The sequence below is a fragment of the Prionailurus bengalensis genome, chromosome X (genome assembly GCF_016509475.1).
Source record: "Prionailurus bengalensis isolate Pbe53 chromosome X, Fcat_Pben_1.1_paternal_pri, whole genome shotgun sequence".
NCBI classification, from domain to species: Eukaryota; Metazoa; Chordata; class Mammalia; order Carnivora; family Felidae; genus Prionailurus; species Prionailurus bengalensis.
Genome location: NC_057361.1, coordinates 26937640 through 26961535, shown reverse-complemented (window position 1 = coordinate 26961535; position 23896 = coordinate 26937640). Strand labels below are relative to the sequence as shown.

The 23896-nt window shown below is 43.8% G+C and overlaps 1 protein-coding gene across 12 annotated transcripts in view; it reads left to right on the top strand.

Moving 5' to 3' along the window:
* Positions 1-23896, top strand: part of DMD (dystrophin) — a 2018590-nt gene that overhangs the window by 1975991 nt on the left and 18703 nt on the right. For all 12 annotated transcript variants that reach the window (XM_043570319.1, XM_043570321.1, XM_043570317.1 and 9 more), the window contains 2 exons: positions 10082-10325; positions 11282-11405. In XM_043570319.1, coding sequence (XP_043426254.1) covers positions 10082-10325; positions 11282-11405 — 368 coding nt within the window. The remainder of the gene's footprint in view (positions 1-10081; positions 10326-11281; positions 11406-23896) is intronic.

The window sequence follows — 23896 nt, the reverse complement described above, 5'->3', positions numbered from 1 at the left end:
AGAGCGAGCGAGCGCCCAAGTGAGAGAGGGGCAGGGAGCCTGACAGGGGCTCAAACTCCTGAACCGTGAGATCATGACCTGAGCCCAAACCAAGAGTTGGACGCTTAACCAACTGAGCCACCCCTCAAACCATGTTCTAATTCCCTCCTCAGCCACGGATCGTAAAAGGCACCAAACACGGCGATGTGTCAAAAACACCCTAATTTTCCTGTACATGCTTCAACATCTCTTTTAATGGAGCTCTCACTGGAAGAAATGGTACATTATTGTAAGAGCCAAGTAAGGTGTAATAGACTTCTATAACACCTTTATGCTGAGCAAATTTCAGTGGGAAAGGGGTTGGAATTAAGAGCTCTGAATACATGAAAGGATGACAGTGTTAAGAGAGAAGGATTAGAAATAAGAGCCTCGGGGGGTCCTGCCATTTTTCCTGTTTTTGCTTAAGACAGACCTAAAATAGGCCTACTTTCACTTCCCACCCTGTGAGCTGCTCCTTAATTAACACTGGTAATGCCAAGGTGCACTAATGTCTTTTGCTGTCTAGTTGAGGAGTATTTTTGACTGGGTGCTTGATAAGATTTTACAGTATAGCTTTAAATTTATCATAAGGGAAAAAGCTCTGTGCCGTTGCCCGTTTTTAAAACTCTTCAGCCTTGCAAAACTTGTCTTTCCCATTTTTTTTTTTTTGTGAGAAACTGCCCATTTGCTAGATTTATAGTAGCTGTGATAATTCTATATGATATACTCTAGTCGCCTGGATCCAGATTGGTGGCTATGACTGAGCTGCTTTTTATAAAGTGTGAGGGTAAAGCTGGATTGCTGTGGGCCTCATCTTTTTAGATGCAGACCTTTGTCGCTGTTCCCTCTTGATGTAATAGACGCTGTATGTGCTCATGCGTTGGTATACAGTTCAGTGTCTCTTACTGGTAAGAAATACCATTATGCAATTATGTCCTTACACGTGGCATGAAGTTCGATCTAAGGAGCAGATGACCCACCGTGAACTCAACACTTGAATTCTGTAAACTCACAGAGGTTGTTGTAATAATGTTCTTTATCCTGACTGGCATGTAGCTAGTTAGGATTGCTAGAGGGGCCAGGTGCTTTCATGTTCTCCGCAGGTAGATCTAAGGCCAGTTTGATTCTTTCGTCTATTGATTGCTTCGGAAATTTTTCCTAAGGTTATCTATTTTTAAGCCATTTGTACACTCAGGGTGTGGCTCGAACTCATCACCTCAAGATCAAGAGTCGCAGTCTCTTACAACTGAGCCAGCCTGGTGCCCCATGTTTAAGAATGGACTTTGCTTTAGTGTGACCTTGTATTCTAGAGTACCGTTCAGTGCTCGTAGAGCAGTGTCTCTGAAGTTCTAAAGAACATGAGCCAACATGTTCATTTGCTCATTTTCATATGTAACTGACGTTACCTCAGTCCTTTCACACTGTTCTATTTTTCACGAGTTCTTTTTAAATATGTTTATTTTTGTGTCTGACATAGTTAGAATTGTTGCACTGAAGCGTGATTGACATACAGTGTCGTGTTAGTTTCACACGTACAACATAGTGATTTCGAAATTCTCTACAGCATGCGGTGCCCCCGATGCTAAGCTTACCATTATTGACGATACTCCGAAACCCTATACTGTACTTTTCATCCACATGAGGTATTTTAGAACCGAAAGTTGATCCCTCTTAATCCCCTTCACCTCATTCGCCTCTCTACTTCTCCCCTCAGGCAGCCACTAGGTCTTGGGACTGATGAGTCTGTTCGGTTTGGGATTTGTTCCCATTGTGTTTTAGATTCCCCATATAAGTGAAATCCTATGCTTATTTGCCTTTCTCGGTCTGACTGACTTCACTAAGCATAATACTCTCTAGGTTCATCCGTGTTGTCACAAATAGCGAGATTGCTTTCCTTTGTTACGGTTAATGTTCCGGTGTTGATACACCACATCTTTATGTTTCTTTCGGTGGACTTGTGGGTGTTTTTTGCTCTTGCAAACAAGGCTGCTGCACACATGGGGGTGCATACATCTTTTTGAGTTAGTCTTTTCTTCAAATGCCCAGAAGTAGAATTCCTGGATCTTCTGTATGGTAGTACAATTGTGAATTTTTCGAGGAAACTCCATACCGTCTTCCACAGAGGCTGTACCAATTTACATTCCCACCAGGGGTGCACATGGGGTCCTTTTTCTCCCCCTCTGTGCCAACACTTGTTTCTTGGTGTTTTGATAATAGCCATTCTGACAAGCGTGAGGTCCTATCTCGCTGCAGTTCGGATTTGCATTTCCTTGATGATTGGTGATGTTAGACCTTATTTTCATGGGCCCGTTGGCTATCTGTATGTCTTCTTTAGAAAAAGTATATGCAAGTGCTTTGCCCCTGTTTTAATTGGATTATTTGGGGGGTTTTTGGTGTTGATTTGTAAGAGTTGTTTCAAACATGATGTGTATTAACCCCTTCTCTAATATATCATTTGCAACTATCTTTTCCCATTCAATACGTTTTCTGGTTGGTTGGTTGGTTGGTTGGTTGGTGATGTCCTTTGCTGTGTAGAAGCTTTTCACTTTGATGTAGTTGCAGTTTATTTTTGCTTTTGTTTCCCTTTCCTGAGGAGACATATCCACAACAATGTGGCTAAGGCCAAAGTCCAACAGATTGTTGGCTATGTTTTCCTTTAGATCTCACATTTAGGTCTTTAATCCATCCTAAGTTCATGTTTATGTATGTACTAAGAAAATGGTCCGATTTCATTCTCTGGCAGGTAGCAGTCCAGTTTTCCCAGCACCATTTATTGAAGAAATGATCTTTCCCCATTAGGTATTCCTGGATCGTTTGTCGTAGACTATTGACCATACAAGTGTGTGTTTATTTCTGGGCTCTCTGTTCTGTTCCAGTGATCTAGGGGTCCTTTTTCGTGCCGGTACAATACTATTTTGATTGCCGTAGCTTTGTAGTGTAACTTGAAATCTGGGATTGTGTTACCACCAGATTTGTCCTTCTTTCTCAAGATTGCTTTGGCTTTTCAGGATCTTTTGTGATTCCATAGAAATTTTGGGATTATGGGTTCTACTTCTGTGAAAAATATTATTGGTATTCTGATAGAGATTACCTTGAATCTTGTAGATTGCTTTGAGTAGTATGGACGCTTTAACAATATTTTTCCAGTCCATGCACATGGAATATCTTTGCATCTGTCTGTGACCTCTTTCATCATCGTCTTAGAGGTTTCAGAGTACAAGCGTTTCACCTCCTCGGTTAAATTTTATTCCTAGGTATTTTATTCTTTTTGATGCTGTTGCAAATGGGATTTTCTTACTTTCTGCTAGTCCGTTATTAGTCTATAGAACTGCAACATATTGCCGCATATTCATTTCGTGTCCTGCAACTTCAGTGAATTCATTCATTACTTCTTAGAGTCTTTAGGGTTTTCCCTATATAGTATCATGTCAACTGTAAATAGTGACAGTTATATTTCTTCCCTTCCAGTTTGGATGCCCTTTATTTCTTGTCAGATTGCTGTGGCCAGGACTTCCAGTAGTAGGTTGAATAAAAGTGGTGAGAGGAGACATCCTTGTCTTGTTCCAGACATTAGAGGAAAAGCTCTAAAGTTTTCCCACAGTGACTATGATGTTAGCTGTGGGTTTGTCATATATGGCCTTTCTTATGTTGCAGTGTGTTCTCTCTAAGCCCACTTTGTTTTATCATGAATGGATGTTAAGGTTTGTCAAATGCTTTTGTTTCATCTATTGGAATAATCATAAGGCTTTTATCCTTCATTTTCATAATGTGGTGTATCGTTTGCTCAATTTTGTGGAAGATTTTTTCATCTATGTTTATCAGGGATATTGGGCCTGTAATTTCCTGTTTCTTTGGAATTTTTTTTTTTTTTAACAACAGGTATTCTAATAAAGGGGCACCTGAGTGGCTCAGTCGGTTAAGCGTCCGACTTCGGCTCAGGTCATGATCTCAGGGTCCATGGGTTCAAGCCCCACGTTGGGCTCTGTGCTGACAGCTCAAAGCCTGGAGCCTGCTTCAGATTTTGTGTCTGCCCCTCCCCTGCTCGCACTCCGTCTCTCAAAAAAAAAAAAAAAAAAGAAACATTAAAAAAGTTTTTTAATAAAAAAAAAAAATGTTTACTATAAAATACCCGTGAGGCCGTCTGGTCCCAGACTTTTGTTTGTTGGGAGTTTTTTTGATTACTGATTCATTTTCAGTACTACTGATCGATGTAGTCAAACTTTGTTTCTTCCTAATTCAGTTTTGAGAGACTGTAGCTTCCAGGAACTTATCCATTCATTTTAGGTTGTCCAATTTATTGGTATGTAAATCTTTTTATTTCTGTCATGTTGGCTGTTCTTTATCCCCTTTCATTTCTGGTTTTATTTGTGTACTCTTTTTTCTTGATGAGTCTGGCTAAAGGTTTATAGCAATTTTGTTCAACGTTTCCAAGAACCAGCCCCTGGTTTCATTGATCTGTTCTGGTTTTTCCTTTTCTGGCTCCTTCAGTTGTAGGCTAGTTTATTTGGGACTTTGCTTGTTTCTAGAAGTAGGCCTGTATCCCTGTACATTTTCCTCTTAGAATTTCTCTTGCTGTGGCTCAAAGATTTTGAACCCTTCTGTTCCCATTTTCATTTCTATGTCTTTTTTTTTTCGTCTTTGAATTTTTGGTTGACCCATTCGTGGTTTACTTTCCACGTGTTTGTGTCTTTCCAGTATTTTTTTCTTGCAATTGATTTCTAGTTCCGTACCCTTGTGATCAGATTTCAGTCTTGTTAAACTTGTTGAGACTTGTTTTGTGGCCTAACACGTGATCTGTCTTGGAGAATGTTCCACGTGCACTGGAAGGGAAAATTTTTAATGTCAATTTGTATCTGGACACCCATGCCTGTCCGCTGGATGACCTAAAATAATCAGATGCATCTACATAATTGTCAGCTGGAGGGATTTTTTTTAAAGCTGTACGGAGAATAAGAACTTAATAATGGGAGCCTTCTTTTCAGGAGGACTGGCTGCCGGAAGAAATTCTGGTGACAAAAGCCATGTGCGGTGAATTTGAATTAGTGTTCTTTAGGGAGCTACCAGAGAAATATAACTTACCAGATAATCAAGAGCGTAAATAGATTCTCCCTGGAGTCGTCATCCGATTGCTGACATGCATTCGTTTCTATTGAAATGACATCATAAATACATTCTAACGAGAGAATTGAGAGGGGTGAGATATACAACTTCAAGAACACGATATACATTGTTAGCAGTCTATAAATTGACAGCCAGTATTTGTGGTTGAGCTTTAAAACAACTCCCCTTGGAACTGAGGTAAGTATTCTATTGGTCTTGTATGGGAACGATCTCCCCTACAATGTGTCCCAAAAACCTAGCGTTATGATGAACTTTAAAAGGCAACGGCACAGATTTTCTTCAAGATCAGAAAATAAGTATTTCCCTATTTTGCTATTTCCTGTCGCAAAAATAGGCCCTAATGACGCCGCAACCCGGACTACATGTGTTAGGAAAAGTTATCTTTTAATTCAACACATCACACATCACTTTTTCAAATACTTGGTATTTTACGTGGTTTCTGGCCAAGGTCCCTCTTTTGAGCTCTTTTTGAACCTGTGGCCTGACAGCTTATCCTGCTTCAGAGTCTTAGGAGGAAAAACTAGCCCCTGGAAATCAAGTTTGTGATTGAGCTTAATGGAAGATTTATGCGTGTCACCTGTGTGTTTAGGAGAAAGGCACTTGTTGGGCTCATTTAATCCTGTCCTGGTAAATTTCTGTTGGAATGAATACTGAGGGAACACTGATCCTACATCTATAAAATCAACATGTCCTGGGAGGCTGCTGATGCGCATGACATTAGCCCTTGGTTTCAGCCACCTTCCCCTGCTTCTAGCGTTGATCCAGTGGTGGCTGACGGATGGAATGAAAGGAAGAAAACCCGCACGTGCTGAGCAGCGTGTACAGATGACTAAGTGCACCTTCAGTTCCTGCTATAGTAACAGGAATTAAAACTCCCCTTAAAAGGTAGGGGCCCCGAGCCAGGCATTTAAAACCAGGGCTCCACAAACACACGTAGAGACGTGTACCTGGAGTGAACAAAGAACAGTTTGGACTGCCTCACTTACCTGCAGCCAGGGATGCAGCGTTATGCTCCAAGGGGAAGAGGCGGGGCTCGCAGTCGCCAAGGAGATCATCGCGACGCAGCCTTGAAACCAGGACCTGAACCCTGTTTGCCTGGTGACGAAATGATCGACAAGTGCATTCGTATCAATCTGTCAACTACCAGTGGAAGGTCTAGCTCTAGACGGGAGGCCCTGAGTGGGCCCAGTCATAAAATTACCTGACAGAGCCGAGTTCAGAAGGAGAAGAAATAGATAAGGAAATACCACTGGGTAAAGCGACGACTCCGGCACCTGCTGGCTCCCTCAGTAGAGCAGGTGACTCTTGATCTCAGGGGTAGGACCTTGAGCCCCACTGCTGGCTGGAGAGAGGTGTAAAAATGAAAGAACCAGATGGATTTGCAAAAGGCCTCTTTGCAAATGTCAACTGTGGTCACTGAAGTTACTAAACTCAAGAGGACCAACTCTAGGGGCACCTGGGTGGCTCAGTTGGTTAAGCTGTGAAGCCTGACTCTTAATTTAGGCTCAGGTCGTGAGCTCGTGGTTCATGAGATGGAGCCCCATGTCTAGCTCCCCACTGACAGTGCAGGGCCTGCTTAGGATTCTCTCCTTCTCTCTCTCAAAATAAATCAGTCAACTTAAAAAAATAAGACAAATTCTAGACTTTACCCCATCAGAGAAGGTAAGGACATTAAAAGGAATGAGCAATCAAGAGAGACAGAATTCACCACCAGGCTCCAAAATATATCTAGTAGGCGCTTTCGAAGAACATGGAGGAAATGGCAGAGAAGCAGTATTTGAAGTCGCAATAGCTGAGAATCTTCCAGAGCTGAAGAAGGATAGGAGTCTTTAAGGAAATGGTCCCCTGAGAGGAATTTCCAACATCTGGGAAGGCAAGAAGGGGCCTCTGTAGAGTCATTGATATTCTTTACAGCCCAGCTTTGGGGAGCCCTGGAAGCTTCAAATAAACCGTTTCTGGTTTTCACTGGCAAACATAAAAACAGAAATGTAATCATGGTGTATACACCAAGCCATGTTTTCTGAACAAAGACACTTGTAATGGACTCATTAAAAAAAAAAAAAAAAAAGAGCTCTTTGGACAGCTAGATCCAGAAGATCAAGATACCAGGGAAGAACTCTCTAGAAGATGTAGTCACTTACCTGTATCTCTGAGAAGGGCACGGCAGAAGATGGTAATCGTTTGCGGTCCTGTCCTCAAGTCCACATCTAAAAATATAGTGTTTTCAGAAAGAAGAATCTTGAAGGGGATTCTACGTTAAAAGGTGGTATTAGTTGGGACTTTTCGGCCAAGTTGGATTGCTCGTAGTGACTGCAAGGAGGAAGAAAGGGGATTCCTATCCGATGAAACCCTGTAAACACTGGATGCTGCTTCAAGTTCGCAGAAACATTTTTCAAGAGTCAGGCATTGGATTTAACTAATGTCAGTAACTACGTCTATCGGTTCCCGCCTTCAGGACTGACGTGCAGAGTCTGGCTCAGGGTAAACTTGTTTTGAGAAGTCGTCTGATTACGGTTTGGTCAAAGCAGCTTGCCGTGAAACAGTGCAAACACAGCTTTCCTTGAAGCGTGATGGCAGATAGATGACGTATTGATTTCCCACGTGACTTTCCACCACTTCTAGAAACCCTGTAAAGTTAGGTCCAGGATAGAGCTTTACAAAGAAAAGGAATAGATTGGGTTTTAGGTCTTCTCCGCCGTGGAGATCCAGCATCTTGGAGGACATGCCATCCCCTGTGGATCTTTCAGTTCAGATAGGGAACCACAGGAAATATTTCCGTGGCTAGAAACCTGGTCACATGATGATCTCACTTTCTCAGACTGGGCAGGGGGGAAACGTAGCTTGTATCTCAGGGATTTTCTCAGAGATCTAGACCTCCCACATTTGTGGAGAGGAAGTTCTCTCAACTGAGGCCAGATACCCATTGTTCACACGTGATACTTCATCTTATTTTGGTTTTTACCGGAACTACAAGAAAGAGATCGAGAGTCGTAATCAGGCACACGGTAGCCAACAGGAGAAGTGTCCTCATTTGGAACTGTACTCTGGGCAATTCTAAAGCAAGAAGGAAATCTACAGTCTTAAATGGATTTATTAAAAAAAACAAGTGTGGTTTCAGCATTCAACCTGAGGAGCTGGAGTCAAACCCAGTGGATGGCAGAGTGTCATTAATGGATGCAAAGTCAGACTGGAGTAAAGTCTTGGATGTGATAATGCGGTAACAGCAAGTGACTTCTTCCGTGTTGACTCTGTATCCATCCAATGTCATTGAAACCCCAAACCTCAACAAGAAGAGCCAAGACACCATTAAGGCAGGACACAGCAGGTGGGCTTACCAGACACCCATTTATTTCAAGTGGTGGTGTGCGATCTGCATGGCAACATAAAAATAAACCAGCAGAACAGGCCCAGAAGCACACTTGTGTACTTATGAGGGCTTGAGGTATTGCAGAGCTACCGTTAGAAAGGAGTGAGGAAAAGATGGACTTGTTAGTGAAAGGGGCTGGCTTCGCTTCTCTGTGGGATGGGGAGTAAAATCAGATCGTGTCTTTACAGCAGCCACAAAAGAGTCTGGGTGAAGTTCTAAGTGTAAAAACACAACAAAGGACAAAAACCCCACAATTTTTAACCTGACACCGTAGGTGTAAGGAAGATTTTCTCAAAAGCAGTAGAACACACAGAGGATATATTGAAATTCGAAATTTGCGTACTACATGGGGGGCCTAGGCAGCTCAGTTGGTCAAGCGTCCGACTTCGGCTCAGGTCATGATCTCACAGCTCGTGAGTTTGAGCCCCGCGTCGGGCTCTGTGCTGGCAGCTCAGAGCCCGGAGCCTGCTTGGGATTCTGTGTCTCCCTGTCTCTCTGCCCCTCCCCTGCTCACGCTCTCTCTCTGTCTCAAAAATAAACATTAAAAAAACAATCTGAAATTTGTGTACTGCGGGATGCCATGTACAAAGTTAAACAGGTATCCAAGGAGACAGAAGGAAGTTAATTGCATCTCTGTTTATAATAGTAAAGGTTGGAAAGTACTTAAATATCCACTGACAGGAGGATGTTGTTGACGTATTCAAGCAGGAGAATAAGACTTTACAGCACTTAAAATCACCAACTATTATGTATCAACATGGAGAAATCTCCAAAACGGTGTGGAAGGCAAAAAGCGACTCTTAGAATGGTACGTACGTTCTTGAACATAATGTTCTTAAAGTCTAAGAACATTGCCAAATAATGCTGTGAGATTGAATCCCAGGAAATGGCCATTTTTGTAGGTTTAAAAAAAAAAAAAAAAACACCAGCCCGAGACCAGCATCTTTGCCAAGTTCAACCTAGTATTTGTGGATACATTCATGGTAATGACAGACCTGGAATTCAGGACGGCATTATCTCCTTGGAAACGGTGGGGCCGAGGGACCGAGATTCGATATTGAGGAGAGGACCTAGGAAAGCTGCGACTTTATGTCTTCGGAAAATTTTTGAAGCGAATACGGCATAGGTCACATTTATTACAAGAGTGTGGTGGGTCCCAGCCACGCTCCTACTATGCTGTTAAACACTGCTGTGGAACATGTTTGATTTTGTTTGAAGCCAACCCAAGTGTTGATAGAGGTAAAAACTTGTGATCTCGTGACATCCGAAAGAAGTGGTTGCAAAATGACTAAACCCATTGCCGCTCATTCATCTGAATGTGGCACTTACAAGGCCTTTCGTGTAAAATACAAAGGTTGAAAAGCCTCTCCCCACACCGGGCGGAAGCCTCCAATTTTATTTTGTTTGATCGTCCTCATGAAAACCATTCATTGAGTACCTCTCTTTCGCTTGCCGTTGTGTTTGGTGGTGGTCAGATGTAGCTCTCTGCCCTCTAGGAAACCCGAAGGCGATGTTCAACTTGATCTTGTTGTTGTTTTTGTTTTTTTTTTTTTTTACTTTTTTTGACGCCCACAGGAACCTGCAAGCCGAGTATGACTGTCTCAAGCAGCAGCACGAGCATAAAGGCCTGTCCCCACTGCCGTCCCCTCCCGAGATGATGCCCACTTCTCCCCAGAGTCCCCGGGACGCCGAGCTCATTGCCGAGGCCAAGCTCCTGCGTCAGCACAAGGGCCGCCTGGAGGCCAGGATGCAGATCCTAGAAGATCACAACAAGCAGCTGGAGTCACAGTTACAGCGGCTCCGGCAGCTGCTGGAGCAAGTGAGGCGCGCGTCTCTCTCCCGCGCGGCGCGGCCGCCGCGTCCTTTGCCCCCCCCCCCGGCCCCGGCGCTAGGCAGTAGGGCTCGGGGGGCCTTTTCAGAGTCTCACCGGGTATCCGTTTCTCGAGTGCCCTGTAGGTGCCTAGCCAAGCGCTGGCTGTCGAGGGCTGTAAGAAGACGAGGGAAACCACTGTATCTTTGTGTGTGTGAGCCACTCGAAGTGGAGCTGGGAAATAAATACCGGAAGGTTTCCACCCGTCTCCTAAAAGCCAATGAAGATCGTGCCCTGTTGAAACGGAGTTTTGGTTTTTGTTTTTTTTTTTTTTCTTTTTTTTTTGGTTTGAGCAGGGGAGGGACAGAGAGAAACGGAGCCACGGAAGCCGAGGCGGGCTCCAGGCTCCCAGCCGTGAGCACAGGGTCCGGTACGCGGCTCGAACTCACGAGCCCGCGAGCCGAAGTCGGACGCTTGACCGACTGAGCCCCCCCGGGCGCCCCGGTGTCTAGTTCTTAAAACCTCCCTTTGGAAGCCTCCATTGAAAACCTAGCAAGAGCATGCACTGCGGCAGGCTCTACCCGCACGGAGTCCCAGCTTTGTGGCAATTTTGAAGTTTGAGACGTGTTCCCTCCATCTCGTTACTCAATGCAGAAAAGTATGCATTGTCCATTACGTTTTTGAGGTCTCGCATGGTTTACCCATCACACGACCTTCTAAGTCGTTCAGTCATCGGGCCTCGTGATCTTATAGATCTCGTTCCAATGGAGCGATCATTCCTTTTCAAATGTATAAGGGGGGACAGTGCAGATACAAAGACGTCACCTGCGGAGCTTTATCAACAGCAAAACTTGGCAAGTTTCTAAGTAAAAAAGCTTATAAGTTCTGAGTCCTGAGTACGCTCATTTTAAACGTATACAATTATTGGAGTGCTAATTCTGTTTTTTTTTTCCTGGATACCTTAGCCCCAGGCCGAGGCCAAGGTGAATGGTACAACGGTGTCTTCCCCTTCTACCTCTCTTCAGAGGTCAGACAGCAGTCAGCCTATGCTGCTCCGGGTGGTTGGCAGTCAGACTTCAGAATCCATGGGTAAGTGTCTTAGCTACTCCTGCGGTTTGTTTTCCCTTCGGGGCTGGAAATGGTGAATTGTTTGCTCGGAGGTTCACATCATGAACCGAATCACCTACTGTCTGCCCCGTACAAGGCACGGTCGTAAATGTCTTCGGCCTACAAAAATGAGTCACACGGTCCAGGGCCCCTCAAAGGGCCCGCCGTTCCGTTACTCAGAACAAGGCAACGTGGGACAGCCTGGCTGGCTCAGCCAGTTGAGCATCTGACTCTTGATTCTGGCTCAGGTCACAATCCCAAGGTCGTGGGGTCGAGCCCCGTGTCAGCTTCTGTGATGAGCCTGGAGCCTGTCGGAGATTGCCTCCCTCCTCCTCTCCCCCCCCCCCCTTTTCTAGAATAACGAAAGAAAATTATAAAAAGGAATAAGGCCGTCTAGTCTTTAAGTTCCATTCATTTTGGAGGCCAGAAAAGGCTTTACCCTGAATTGCTTTCTGTGAACAGTTTTGAAGGGTGAAGGAGGAAGCGAGCACTCTTTGAAGAAGGAATGACATTAAGTGAAAATGAAGACCTTGGGCCAAGGGCTCAGAACTGCTGTAGAGAAATCTGGTCCAAGCAGGAGGGCAGGAAATGATGCCACAGAGGAAGGCTGGGATCACAGTACAGTGACCTGAGTGTTGGGCAAAGGTGTGTGACTCCTACCGGTCAGTGTTGGAGAGCCACTGAAAATCCTGTTTCGCAGGTACGCAGTGTCTCAAAAGATCTATTCTGGCAGCTGTCTCCGGCCCAGAGGAAAACTGTTATAGGTGGAAAGAGAGATCAAGAGGCAAACGCAAAAGGCCCAGTTATGGGAGTTCAGAGTCTAGGCTTGAGAGACATCAGGGATGGGTGGGAAGACAGGACTGCGAGACTAGGATCTGAAAATACGGTGCCTGGGGCTCCAGGCCTGACTGGGAACCGAGCCGAGGCCACTTGGTTGGAAGAAGATAGTCATCCCTTTGGGGACATACTGGGAGAAACTGGCAGGTCCAAGTCACGTGCAGGAAGGAGCTGAAGCGCAGGTCCGGACCTGGTGTGACGGGGTAGTGAAGGAGTGGCAAGCAGGTAGGAGGAAGATGCGGGCACAAGGTCAAACGCAGAAAACAAATTACAGCGCGTTGCACCACGCAAATGCACGAGCCGCTTCTGAGAAAGCATTTGCAGCCGAGACGAGGGAAGTCGGAGGATTTCTGCCTCTTCAGGGAAGTAAAGGACTGGGTCATCTCGAAGACGAGGGAGGCTGAAGCAAAGCCGAGACGCTCGTGAAACGTGACTAAGTAACAACAAGGACTGGAGTAGAAGATGAATTTGTTGAGGACACGGTCTAGTGTTTTTCAGCAGTGTTCTCTGCTAGGACGGGGTTCGAAGAAAACTGGAGGGCATGAGACCTAAATGATGGTAGACGGTCACCAGCCATCTGCCTGTTGGATTTTCCTGCCCTGCTAGACTTCGACATGCGGGGGCGGGTCGTGAAGGCCCCAAATACTTGCTCTGTCCCCCTCCTTTCTCCTTCTCTCTCGAGGCACAGCATGAGGCAGACCCCGTGTTTTCTGTTTCCTTGTCCCTGGGCCGAGACTGGTTATACTTGACCCTCTCGGTCTTACCTCCGGGAGGGGAAGAGACGCGTGTTCTCCTTGATCCCTCGCCCGTAGACCTCTGGTATCCTGGTGTGTTGACGAATTCATTTTATACTTCATTTATACTGAAGATGTTCCATAGATGAGCATATGGAGAGGCCAAGTGCCCAACCAAAATGGGTGGGACGGACAGGAAGAGTGAAGGATGTGAGTTCTGTGGTGATCAGGGACCATGGTCTGGGAAATTGGAAAGTTGGACATGATGAATGTAAGATGCTTTCAAGCCCTGCCCATGTGAGCTGCTGCTACATGGAGACACTGAGGGCTGCTTTTCATGGGTTTGAGGAGACCCGGATTGTTGGGCTCTTCAGACGGTAGTGAGGTTCTTAGGAATAGAGGAAGGAAGATGAGGGCCCTGAAGAGGGCAAAAGGGCAGTGGACACAAATCTGATGAATTTTAAGACCTTCAAGCAGTGGGCAGAGTCCTGTGTTCCTCCAGAGAAGTCAAATCTCATAGGAAAGCCAGGTTCCAGTGCTTCTGCGAAGGAAGAGAATGTGTGGGAAACACTCTTCCTGGCTTTATCGCACCCCCGGGATGCAGGGCCGTGTCGGCATCAGATTCCCTGTCTCCCCGTGAGATCTGAATACAACTAACGGACGGTTGCGACCGAAAGTGATAGCTCAGCACATGAACAAATAGATGCCTTTGAAAAGCCTGTAAACTCCAAAAACAACAGAGGTCGTGGGCCTTCCTTGTTATTTCCCGCTGCAGGATTTCCCCTTCCTTTGAAGTCATAAGCAAAGCATGCGAAACTGAGTTGCATATTTTTAACAAGTGAGATTCAGACCCCTGGGAGCTCAGGAGCATTAATTATCGAGGCCTGTCATCACTGGCACAGAGGCAGTGTGTCCAAAAAGCACGACAGTACCCGTCAGGTTGTGGTCCTGACGATTTGGAGAGCCGAGACGGTTGGGGCAGAAGAGCTGTACGTGGTGCCTTTAGGCTAACTGGCTACTGTCAAGTGGACTGGCTGTGTTTTTGGTGTTTGTTCAGCCCTGTAACCATCTTCTCGAAGGGTGCATGCGAGTATGTGAGTGAGTGCAGCCCGATTCTTTCTGCTTTGAGTGTCTGAGCAGTGATAAGGCTGGGAGTTGCAGAACCACGCTGCATTCTTTACAGAGAGTCTCCCAGTGACTTTTTAACGTGTCGTCCCAGGCGACCTCATGAGTTAGAGTGCTTCCGGCAACCGCCAGGTACTCAGCACCGTGAAGTCTCTGCATACCATATGTGGCTTCCCGTACGTTCTGTGACGGGGACAACATCACGAAGCTTACATTGTGTTGGAAGAGACAAATTAACAAAGTCTACCTTCTTTTGGCTTTCGTGAACTACATATTACAGGGGTCTGTGACTTAGCGACAAGTCCTAATTGCTGACTACCCCTTACCTTCTTCCCACTTTTTCATCTAATTTGGGTAAAGAGGTTCCCGAGCTTCTTATTCCGAGTAATTTCAAACTATGGCAGAATTGGAGTTAATTGAACATGTTGCCACATTTGCTTTCTGTGCATACACCTCTGTATGCATACTGTGTATGTTTACGGTGTAAGTGCCTGTTATATGTGTGCAGAGTTTATTGGTTTGTATATTTAACTGGCGCATTTAATAATTACATTCCACACATAATGACACTTCACCACCTATCTTCTAAGACTAAAGGTCCTCTCTTACAGAATTATCACACAGGAGGGGGGGGGGCCTGGGTGGCTCAGCCAGTTAAGCATCCGACTTCGGCCAAGGTCATGATGTCCCGGTTTGTGAGTTTGAGCCCCACATCGGGCTGTGCACCGGCAGCTCAGAGCCTGCTTCCAATCCTCTGTCTCTTTCTCCCTCTGGCCCTCCCCTGCTCACACACGCACTCACTCCCTCTCACAAATAGACGTTAAAAATTGTTTTAACTAAAGAATTATCACACAGGAAATTAACACTGATACAATAGTCTACATAATTGAAATTGAAATAGCCCCAGTTCTGCCGGTAATATTCTTTATAGCTTTCTATTTTTTTTTCATTCAGCATCCAGGGAAGGGTCACATTTGCAGTTAGTTCTCATTTTGTCCTAGTCACCTATGATCTAGAACACTTCCCAGTGTTCCTTTCTTCCTGTACCTACCTTCTTTGGATTTTTTTCACTTTCTTGAAGAGTGTGTTCCACCCGCGAAATGCACACATGTATATGTCTGGATGAGTTTGGACATAGGCGTCGGCCCCCATCACGACCACAAACAAGGTCCTAAATATGTTGCCCGCCTCCATAAATCAACCCTCTCCTACCTTGTCTAGCCGAGCCCCGTCTACGCAAGAAGCATTCGTTTTAGAAAGCAAGCACAACACATCCTTGTGTAGACAGAGAAACAATCCACATACTTAACAGGTTTACTTGGAGGTTCTGGTTAAAGATGGCGATAGCAGAGTCCTGAAATTACCTCCTCCCACAGACATACCAAATCTATAACTGCATACGGAACAATTCCCTCTGAAAGAAACCCAGCACATGTCGGTGACTCCTACACATTGCAGACAAACGGCGGGGGGGACAAACACCCCACGTTGAAACAGGTAGGAGAGGCTGAGACACAACGCAATGCCGTCATAAACTCCAGCCCCCGTGTGGCAACACGCAACTGGAAAGGAGCTCACAGCTTTCCCCGGGAGAGCTCTGAAGCTCGCATCTGATGCCCCAGCTTTCTAGACTCCTGCCTGAGAGATGGGCCCCCAGAACATGTGGCTTTCAATTCAGCAGGGCATGAGTCCAAGATAGCCAAGGGCTCGCACGGACTCACCATGGCTAACCCGTCGGGGCTCTGCACAGGGGCGACAGAGTAAAATACACCCACTCAGTCTTCAGAGAGGCCACCTTATTTATCACAACAGCTTCAGCCTGAGGAGTAGGCTTCTAATTTAACACACACAGGGCCACCTGAAATACTCCCCAGCTAACGTGGAGGCTGGCGGTTACCATCTTGCTGCCCTCCCGCCTCCTCCCTCCAGGTCACGTGCCATCTCTTGGTTTTCAAGGCTGCCACCCGGGAGACACAGAGCTTGATCATCCGGATTCAGTGGCCAGTAGGGCTTGTGTTCACAGGTTCGGTGGGATGGTGGCCAACAAAAAAATGTAAACGGCTTTCCCTCGGGGCTCAGAGCACAGGGAACCAACACCCCCTCCCACCTCCCAGCCTTGCCCTGAACAAAGTAGATCCGCAGGCTTGAAAAGCTGCTGGCTGAGATCCTCCCCTTTGGCACACTGACAGGTCTTGGCTTGCCCTCAATCACTGGGTGCCACTAAGAACCAAGAGAGCTGCTTGGACAAACAAATGTTTGAGAGACAACCAAGAGCTAGGGCAGAGTTGAAAGAGAAGATTCGTCTACAAGGATTTTAAACCAGTCCAAGACTGGGAGAGGTGGCTGTTTTCTCCAGTGCATAGAAACCAACACAGACTGTCAAGGAAAATGAAAGGGGATATGTTGCAAATCAAAGAACAAAACAAAACCTCAAAAGAGATGTTAATGAAGTGGACATGAGTGATTTTACTGATAGAGTTCAAAACGATGGTCCTAGTGATGCTCATCACGGTCTCGGGAGCAATGCAGCTAAGGTGAAAACTTCACCAAAGACAGAGAAAATAGAAGACAGTACCCAGTTGAAACCACAAAGCTGAAGAATACAATAATTGAGCTGAAAAATACTTGAGAGGGGTTCAGTAACAGAGGACATATACTCAAAGAATGGATGAGCAGTCCCAGACAGGACAGTAGAATCCATCCATCAGAAGAGCAAAGACTGAAAATGGCCTAAGAGACTTCTAGAATACGATCAAGCTGACAAATATTCACATTAGAGGGGTCTCAGAGGAGCAGAGAAAGAAAGAAAGGGTCAAAAAACTTTCCCAACTTGAGCAAGGAAACAGACATCCAGATCCGGGAGCCCAGAGAGTTCCAAGTAAGAGGAATTAAGAGACACACACCCAGACACGTTATAATTAACTTGTCAGAAGATACAGACAAGGAGAGAATCTTAAGCAGCCAAGAAAATGTGTGAAGTACAAGGGAACCCATAGAAGACCCTCAGATTTGTCAGCACAAACTCTGCAGGTCAGAATGGAGTTCAATGATATATTCCAAGTGTTGAAAGAAAAAAAACTGCCATCCACAATACTCTATTCGGCAAAACTGTCCTGCAGAAGTAAAGCAAAGATAGAAGAGTTTTCCACACAAGCTGATGGAATTCACACCACTCGGCCAGTCTTACAAGAGACGCCAAAGGGGCTTCTTTAAGCTCAAAGGGCACTAATTAGTGACAGGAACATATATGAAAATATAAACCTTACTGGGAAAGGTAAGTACATCATTACATTCAGAATAATGCTGTAATGGTGGTAGGTTAATCGCTTAGAAATTTCACATGAACGTTAAAAGGCAAAAGTAGTAAAAATAACAATGATTCATTAATGGATGCACTAGATAAAAAGATATAAATTGTGTCATCAAAAGTGTAAAATGTTGAGAGAGGAGTAAAAATGGAGAGTTTATTTTTTATTTTTATTTTTTTTGTTTTTTATTTATTTTTGAGACAGAGCATCAACAGGGGAGGGGAGGAGAGAGAGGGAGACACAGAATCCGAAGCAGGCCCCAGGGTCTAAGCTGTCAGCACAGAGCCTGACTCGGGGCTTGAACTCACGAACCACGAGATCATGACCTGAGCCGAAGTCGGACGCTCATCCGACTGAGCCACCCAGGCGCCCCAAAAATGGAGAGTTGTAGAATGCATTCAAACTAAGTCGTTACCAACTTTAAACAGACTATGACACATAGATTTTATATAAGCCTCATGGTAACCACAACACAAAAACTTTTGGTAGACACGTAAAAGATAAATCAAGGCACATGACTACAGAAGATCAAATCACAGAGGAAGAGAGCAAGAGAGCAAAGGAAATACAAAATAGCCAGAAAACAATTTTGAAAGTAAGTGCATACCTATGAGAAATTATTTAAGTTTCTTTCTCTTGCGAGAGAGAATCCCAAGCAGCCTGTGCACTGCCAGCGCAGAGCCCGATGTGGAGCTCGAACCCATGAAGCCATGAGATCATGACCTAAGCTAAAGCCAAGAGTTGGAGGCTTGACTGAGCCACCCAGGTGCCCCTGAGATATTACTTTAAATGAAAACAGACTGAAACCTACAATCTAAAAAGCCCCACCCAGGACTCCAGTGTGCTAACTCACAGAAGACTGAAAAGGACCAGCACCTCGTGATTTCACTCAGATGTGGACTCTAAAAAACACAATAAATGAACAAACAAGAGTCAGAGTCAGACCGATAAATACAGAGAACAAACTGATGGCTGCCAGAGGGGACAGCAGTAAAGGATGGGGCAAGATGGGTGAAGGTGAGTGGGAAATAACAGTCTTCTGGTTATGGGACGATTAAGTCAAGGAATAAAAGGCACAGCACAGGGAATGTAGTCAATGATAGCATTGTATGGTGACAGATGGGAGCTACACTTGTGAGCATAGCGTAAGGTACGGAGTTCCATGACTAATGTGACATTGCTTATCAACTCTACCCGAAATTTTTAGGAACTCCCATCTACGTGCTGCCTATAAGAGACTCACTTCACATACAAGGACACATGCAGACTGAAAGTAAAGGGATGGAGAAGGATATTCCATGGAAATGAAACCAAAACAAAGCTGGGATGGCTTTACTTCCATCAGACACCATAGGCTTAAAAACAGAGACTGTCATAAGAGACACACAAAAAAAGGCACCAGGTAATAAGGGGACAGTCCAATAAGGATATGACATTTGTATGTATTTATGAACCCAACATAGAAGCACTAGAATATATACAGCAAATGTTAACAGACCTAAAGGGAGAAATTGACAGTAATACAGTAAGAGTAGGGGACGTTAATATTCCCCTCTTTATTAATGGATAAATCATACAGACAGGAAATCAGTAGGCAAACACTGGACATAACTTAGATACCCAGAAAGAGAATATACATTCTAAAGCATAATTGGAACCATCTCCAGGATAGATCCTATGTTAGAGGCCACCAAACAAGTGTTGGTAAGTTTAAGAAGATTGAAATCAAGCATCTTTTCTGACCACAATGGTCTGAAACTAGAAACCAGTTACAAGAAGAAAACTAGACAATTCCCAAATAGGTGATTAAACAACAACCAGTGGGTCAAAGAGAAATCAAAAGAGAAATTTAAAAAATACCTTGAGACAAATGAAAGTGGAAACAACGTACCAAAATTTATGGGACACAGCAAAAGCAGTTCAAAGAGGGAGTTCACAGTGATAAATACTTACACCGTGACACCAGAGAAATCTCAAACAACCTAACTTTACAGTTCACGGAAGCAGAAAAGAACAAAATCCAAAGTTAAGAGAAGGAAGGAAATAAAGATCAGAGTGGAAATAAAGGGAATAGCATCAAAAAAAGGCAAGCTCCATGACACTAAGAGCTCAGTTTTTGAAAAGATAAAAATAGACAAACGTTTAGCTACACTCACCAAAAGAAAAGGAGTCAAAATTAGAAATCAAAGAGGAGATGTAATAGGTGATGGGGATTAAGGAGTTTACTTATTATGATGAGCATCACGGATGTATGGAATTGTTGAATCGCTATATTGAACACCTGAAACTAACATAACACTGTATGTGTACTGGAATTTAAAATTAAAACAAGAAAAGGAGATAATAAAACAGATTGTCCTAAATACAAAGGATCGTAAGAGACGCTTAAAAACAATTATACACCCACTACCTCAACAACCTCGAAGAGATGGATGGATAAATTCCTAGAATACGGCAACCTACAAAGACTGGGTCATGAAGAAATACAAGATTTGGCAAGACCCGTTACTCAAAAGGAGGTTGAATTGGTAATCACAAACCCTCCAACCGACAGAAGCCCAGGACCACATGGCTTCTCAGGTGAATTCTACCAAACATATAAAGAGTTCATATGTATCCTTTTCACACTTAATTGAAGAGGCGGGAACACTCCCAGGCTCATTTTATGAGGGTAGCATTATGTTGCTACCACAACCAGACAAGGACACCACAAAAGAAGAAGACGATAGGCCAATATCCACGATAAAGACAGATGCAAAAACCTCGGCAAATGTCAGCCAAACAAATTCAACAATGTGATACAAGGATCGTATAGCACGATCCAGTGGGATTCATTCCAGGGATGCAAGAATGGTTCAATGTCTGCAAATCAACATGACACAACACAGCAATGCCACCGAGGATTACAGTCGGACAATCCTTGCAGTAGGGGAAGAAAAGGCATTTGACAAAATTCAATGTCCATCCATGATAAAAACTATCACCCAGTGGGCAGAGAGGGAATATACATCAGCATAATAGAGGCCATATGGAACAAGCCCACCGCCAACATCATGCTGCTTTGATGCAACATAGCATTGGAAGTCGTAGCCAGAACAATCACTGAAGAAAAACAAAAACCAGCCATCCAAATCATAAAGGAAGGACAAAAATGACCCCAGTTTGCAGACAATGTGTTTTATAGAGAGAAAGGCCTAAAGACTCCACCCACTAGTTTTTAGCGGGACTAATTTTTAGCAGACACTCCACCCGCTAACTAATGATTAGTTAGCACTAATAACTGAATTCAGTAAAGTTGCAGGATACAAAATCAATATCCAGAAACCTGTTGTTTCTCTACGCTAATAACAAGCTATCAGAAAGAGAAATTAAGACAACAACCCCATTTACATCAAAAAGTAAATACATAAAACACCTGGGGATACATCTAATGAAGGTGCTGAAAGACCTGTACAGTGAAAGCTATCAACCATCGATGGAAGAATGATGGAAGAAGATGCAAACAATGGAGAGCTATTTTATGCTCATGGGTTAAAAGAATATTGCTAAAATATCCATCCTACATAAAGCATTTGAGTTAATGCAGTCCCTATCAAAATCCCAATGGTATTTTTCACAGAAACAGAACAATCCTAAAATAGGCATGGAACCACCAAAGACCCCCAATAGCCAAAGCAATCTTGACAAAGACCAAAGCTGGAGGCATGATGGTTCCTGATCTCAAACCATATTACCAAGCCATAATGGTCCAGACAATGTGGTATTGACATTTAAAATCAAACTGAAAGATCGACGCAGTGGAGTAGAAAGCCCAGAAATAAACCCATGCATATATACTCAATTTATCTATGACAAAGGAGCCAAGGATATACAATGGGGAAAAGAAAGTCTCTCCAGTGAATGGTGTTGGGAAAACTGGATATCCATAGGCAAAAGAATGAAGCTAGACTACTCTCTTGTACCTTGCACAAAACCCAACTCAAAATGGGTTAAAGACTTGAACATATGACCTGAAACAATACAAGTCTTAGGAGGTAGGCTCCTGGCCATCTGTCTCAGCAAGGACTTTTTAGATGTAGCACAAGCACAGTTAAGCAAAAGCAAACAGGTAGGACTACATTCAACTGAAAACCTTCTGCACGGCAGAAGACACCATCAACGAAAAAGGCGACCTACGGAATGGAAGAAGATATTTGCAAATCCTTTATCTGATAAGAGACTATCATCCAAAATACATGAATTCCTACAACTCAATAGAAAAAAAAATCTGATTTTCAAATAGGTAGAAGAGCTAAATAGACATTTCCCAATGTTTATGTCCAACAGGTACATGCTTCCTGCTCTCAAACAGATGGCCAAAAGGTACATGAAAAAGTGCTGAACATCACTCATGTCCAGGGAAATACAAGTCAAAATCATAATGAGATTTCACCTCACACCTGGTGGAATGGCTATTATCAAAAAGACCAGAGATAACAAGTGTTGGTAAGGATGTGGAGCAAAGGGAATTCTTGGGCATGGTGGCAGGAATGCAAACTGGTGCAGCCACAATGGAAAACAGTATGGAGGTTCCTCAAAAATTTAGAAGTTCAAGTACTACATGATCCAGTAATTCCAGTTCTGGGTATTTATCTGAAGGAAGCATAATCACTACCTCAAAAAAATATCTGAACCACAGTGTTCACTGCAGCATCAGTTATAATAGCCAAGACATGGCATCAACCTTCATGTCCAATGACCGATAAAGAAAATGTAATGTGTGTGTGTATTCAATGAAAATTAAACCATCAAAGAGAATAAAATCCTGCCGTTTGTGACAACATGGATGGACCTTGCAGGCATGATGCTAACTACACTCAGTTAGAAGACGATAAATACATGATCTCATTTATATGTGAACTCTGAAGAAAAGGAAACTCATAGATACACAGAACCAGATGAGTGATGGCCATAGGCAGGGTTGGGAGAAATGAGTGAAGGTGGTCAAAAGGTAGAAACTTCCGTCGATAAGAGAAGTTTTGGCAATGTAACATACAGCATAGAGACGATTAACAATACTGTACTGTGCTGTATAATTGAAAGTGGCTAAGTGAGTAAATCTTAGGTACTTGTCACAAGAAAAGTGTAGGTAATTTGGCGACCAATGTTACAGTCATCAATTTGCAATGTATACATATTTCAAATCATTATGTTGTACACCTAAAAAAATAAATTGAAACGAATATTGGCTCTGAATGTCACTACCTTTCACTGTATCATTCACAGTGTGGAATGACCCCCTTCCATACTGACCAGCTAATCATTGGCATCATCATTAGATACTAGAATATGTTTAAAAACCTGTACAAAGCAATTGTATTCAAAATTGAAACCAGGTACCCTAAAGCCTAATTTAAAAAGCCATTGGAGAAAGGCAGTAAAGAGAGAAGTAATAAGGTAATCATACATCGAATTGGAAACTGGTTCAAGATATAACGTGATTTACATTAGTAATCTAAAGAAAAATAATGATGGGGGTAGTTGTTTGTATACAGCTCCCCTTTTAAGAGAAAATCTAGCACATTGTTCCTATTTGATACAGAGAAAGCAGTTGGCTTAGGTATCATCAAAATCACAGATAAAAGGATTTGCAGATCTTTTCAGCATAGGCTACATAGGTTCTGGCTGGTCACTTTTTTTTTTAATGTTTAATTTTGAGAGCGCACAAGCAGGGGAGGGACAGAGAAAGAGGGAGACAGAATCTGAAGCAGGCTCCACACATTAGCACAGAGCCCGGCATGGGGCTTAAACCCACAAACTGTGAGCTCATGACCTGAGCCCAAGTCAGGGATGCTCAAATGACTGAACCGCCCTGGCCGAAGTCGCTTTGTAGCAAGTAGAACCATGATCATTTCAGTCGAGCAAAGGGAATTGGGTCACATGGGCTATCACGCCTTCAAGTAAAGCCTAAAACCATGGTGAGTGTCAGAATTTAAAGACTATTTTGTCCATAGCAAACCAACTTTACCCTGTCTTACTTTGGTGCGTTCATTTTCTTTGGTAAATGTATCAGTCATTTTGTTGGACCACCTTCAGACAGGCTATGGAGGCTATAGTTAATAATTCAGAAAGGATTTTGTTTTACATGTTTGTGGGAGTCAGAGTGGAGTAGAATCTACTTGAATCATTGTGAAAGCACTTTCATTAACTAAGTATGGAATCCATTGACCATTAACAATATGCCGTTTGAGCAGGCAGTGAAACAGTGTAATAGGAATAAGGGCTGGCCAAATTCCTAGGGTATACAGTTGGGACTTAATATTTTCTTGTTCAGTAACTGGCTCTGGGGGGGGGGGGGTTGTGGGGTAAGGGAGAACCTGTGGTCACTGGTGTTATTTAACACATTTCTGGGTTGCCTGTGATAGCTACACATGAGTATGTGATGAGAAGATGTATAAATATTAGTAGCTTTCTGGTTTGATGTCTTACA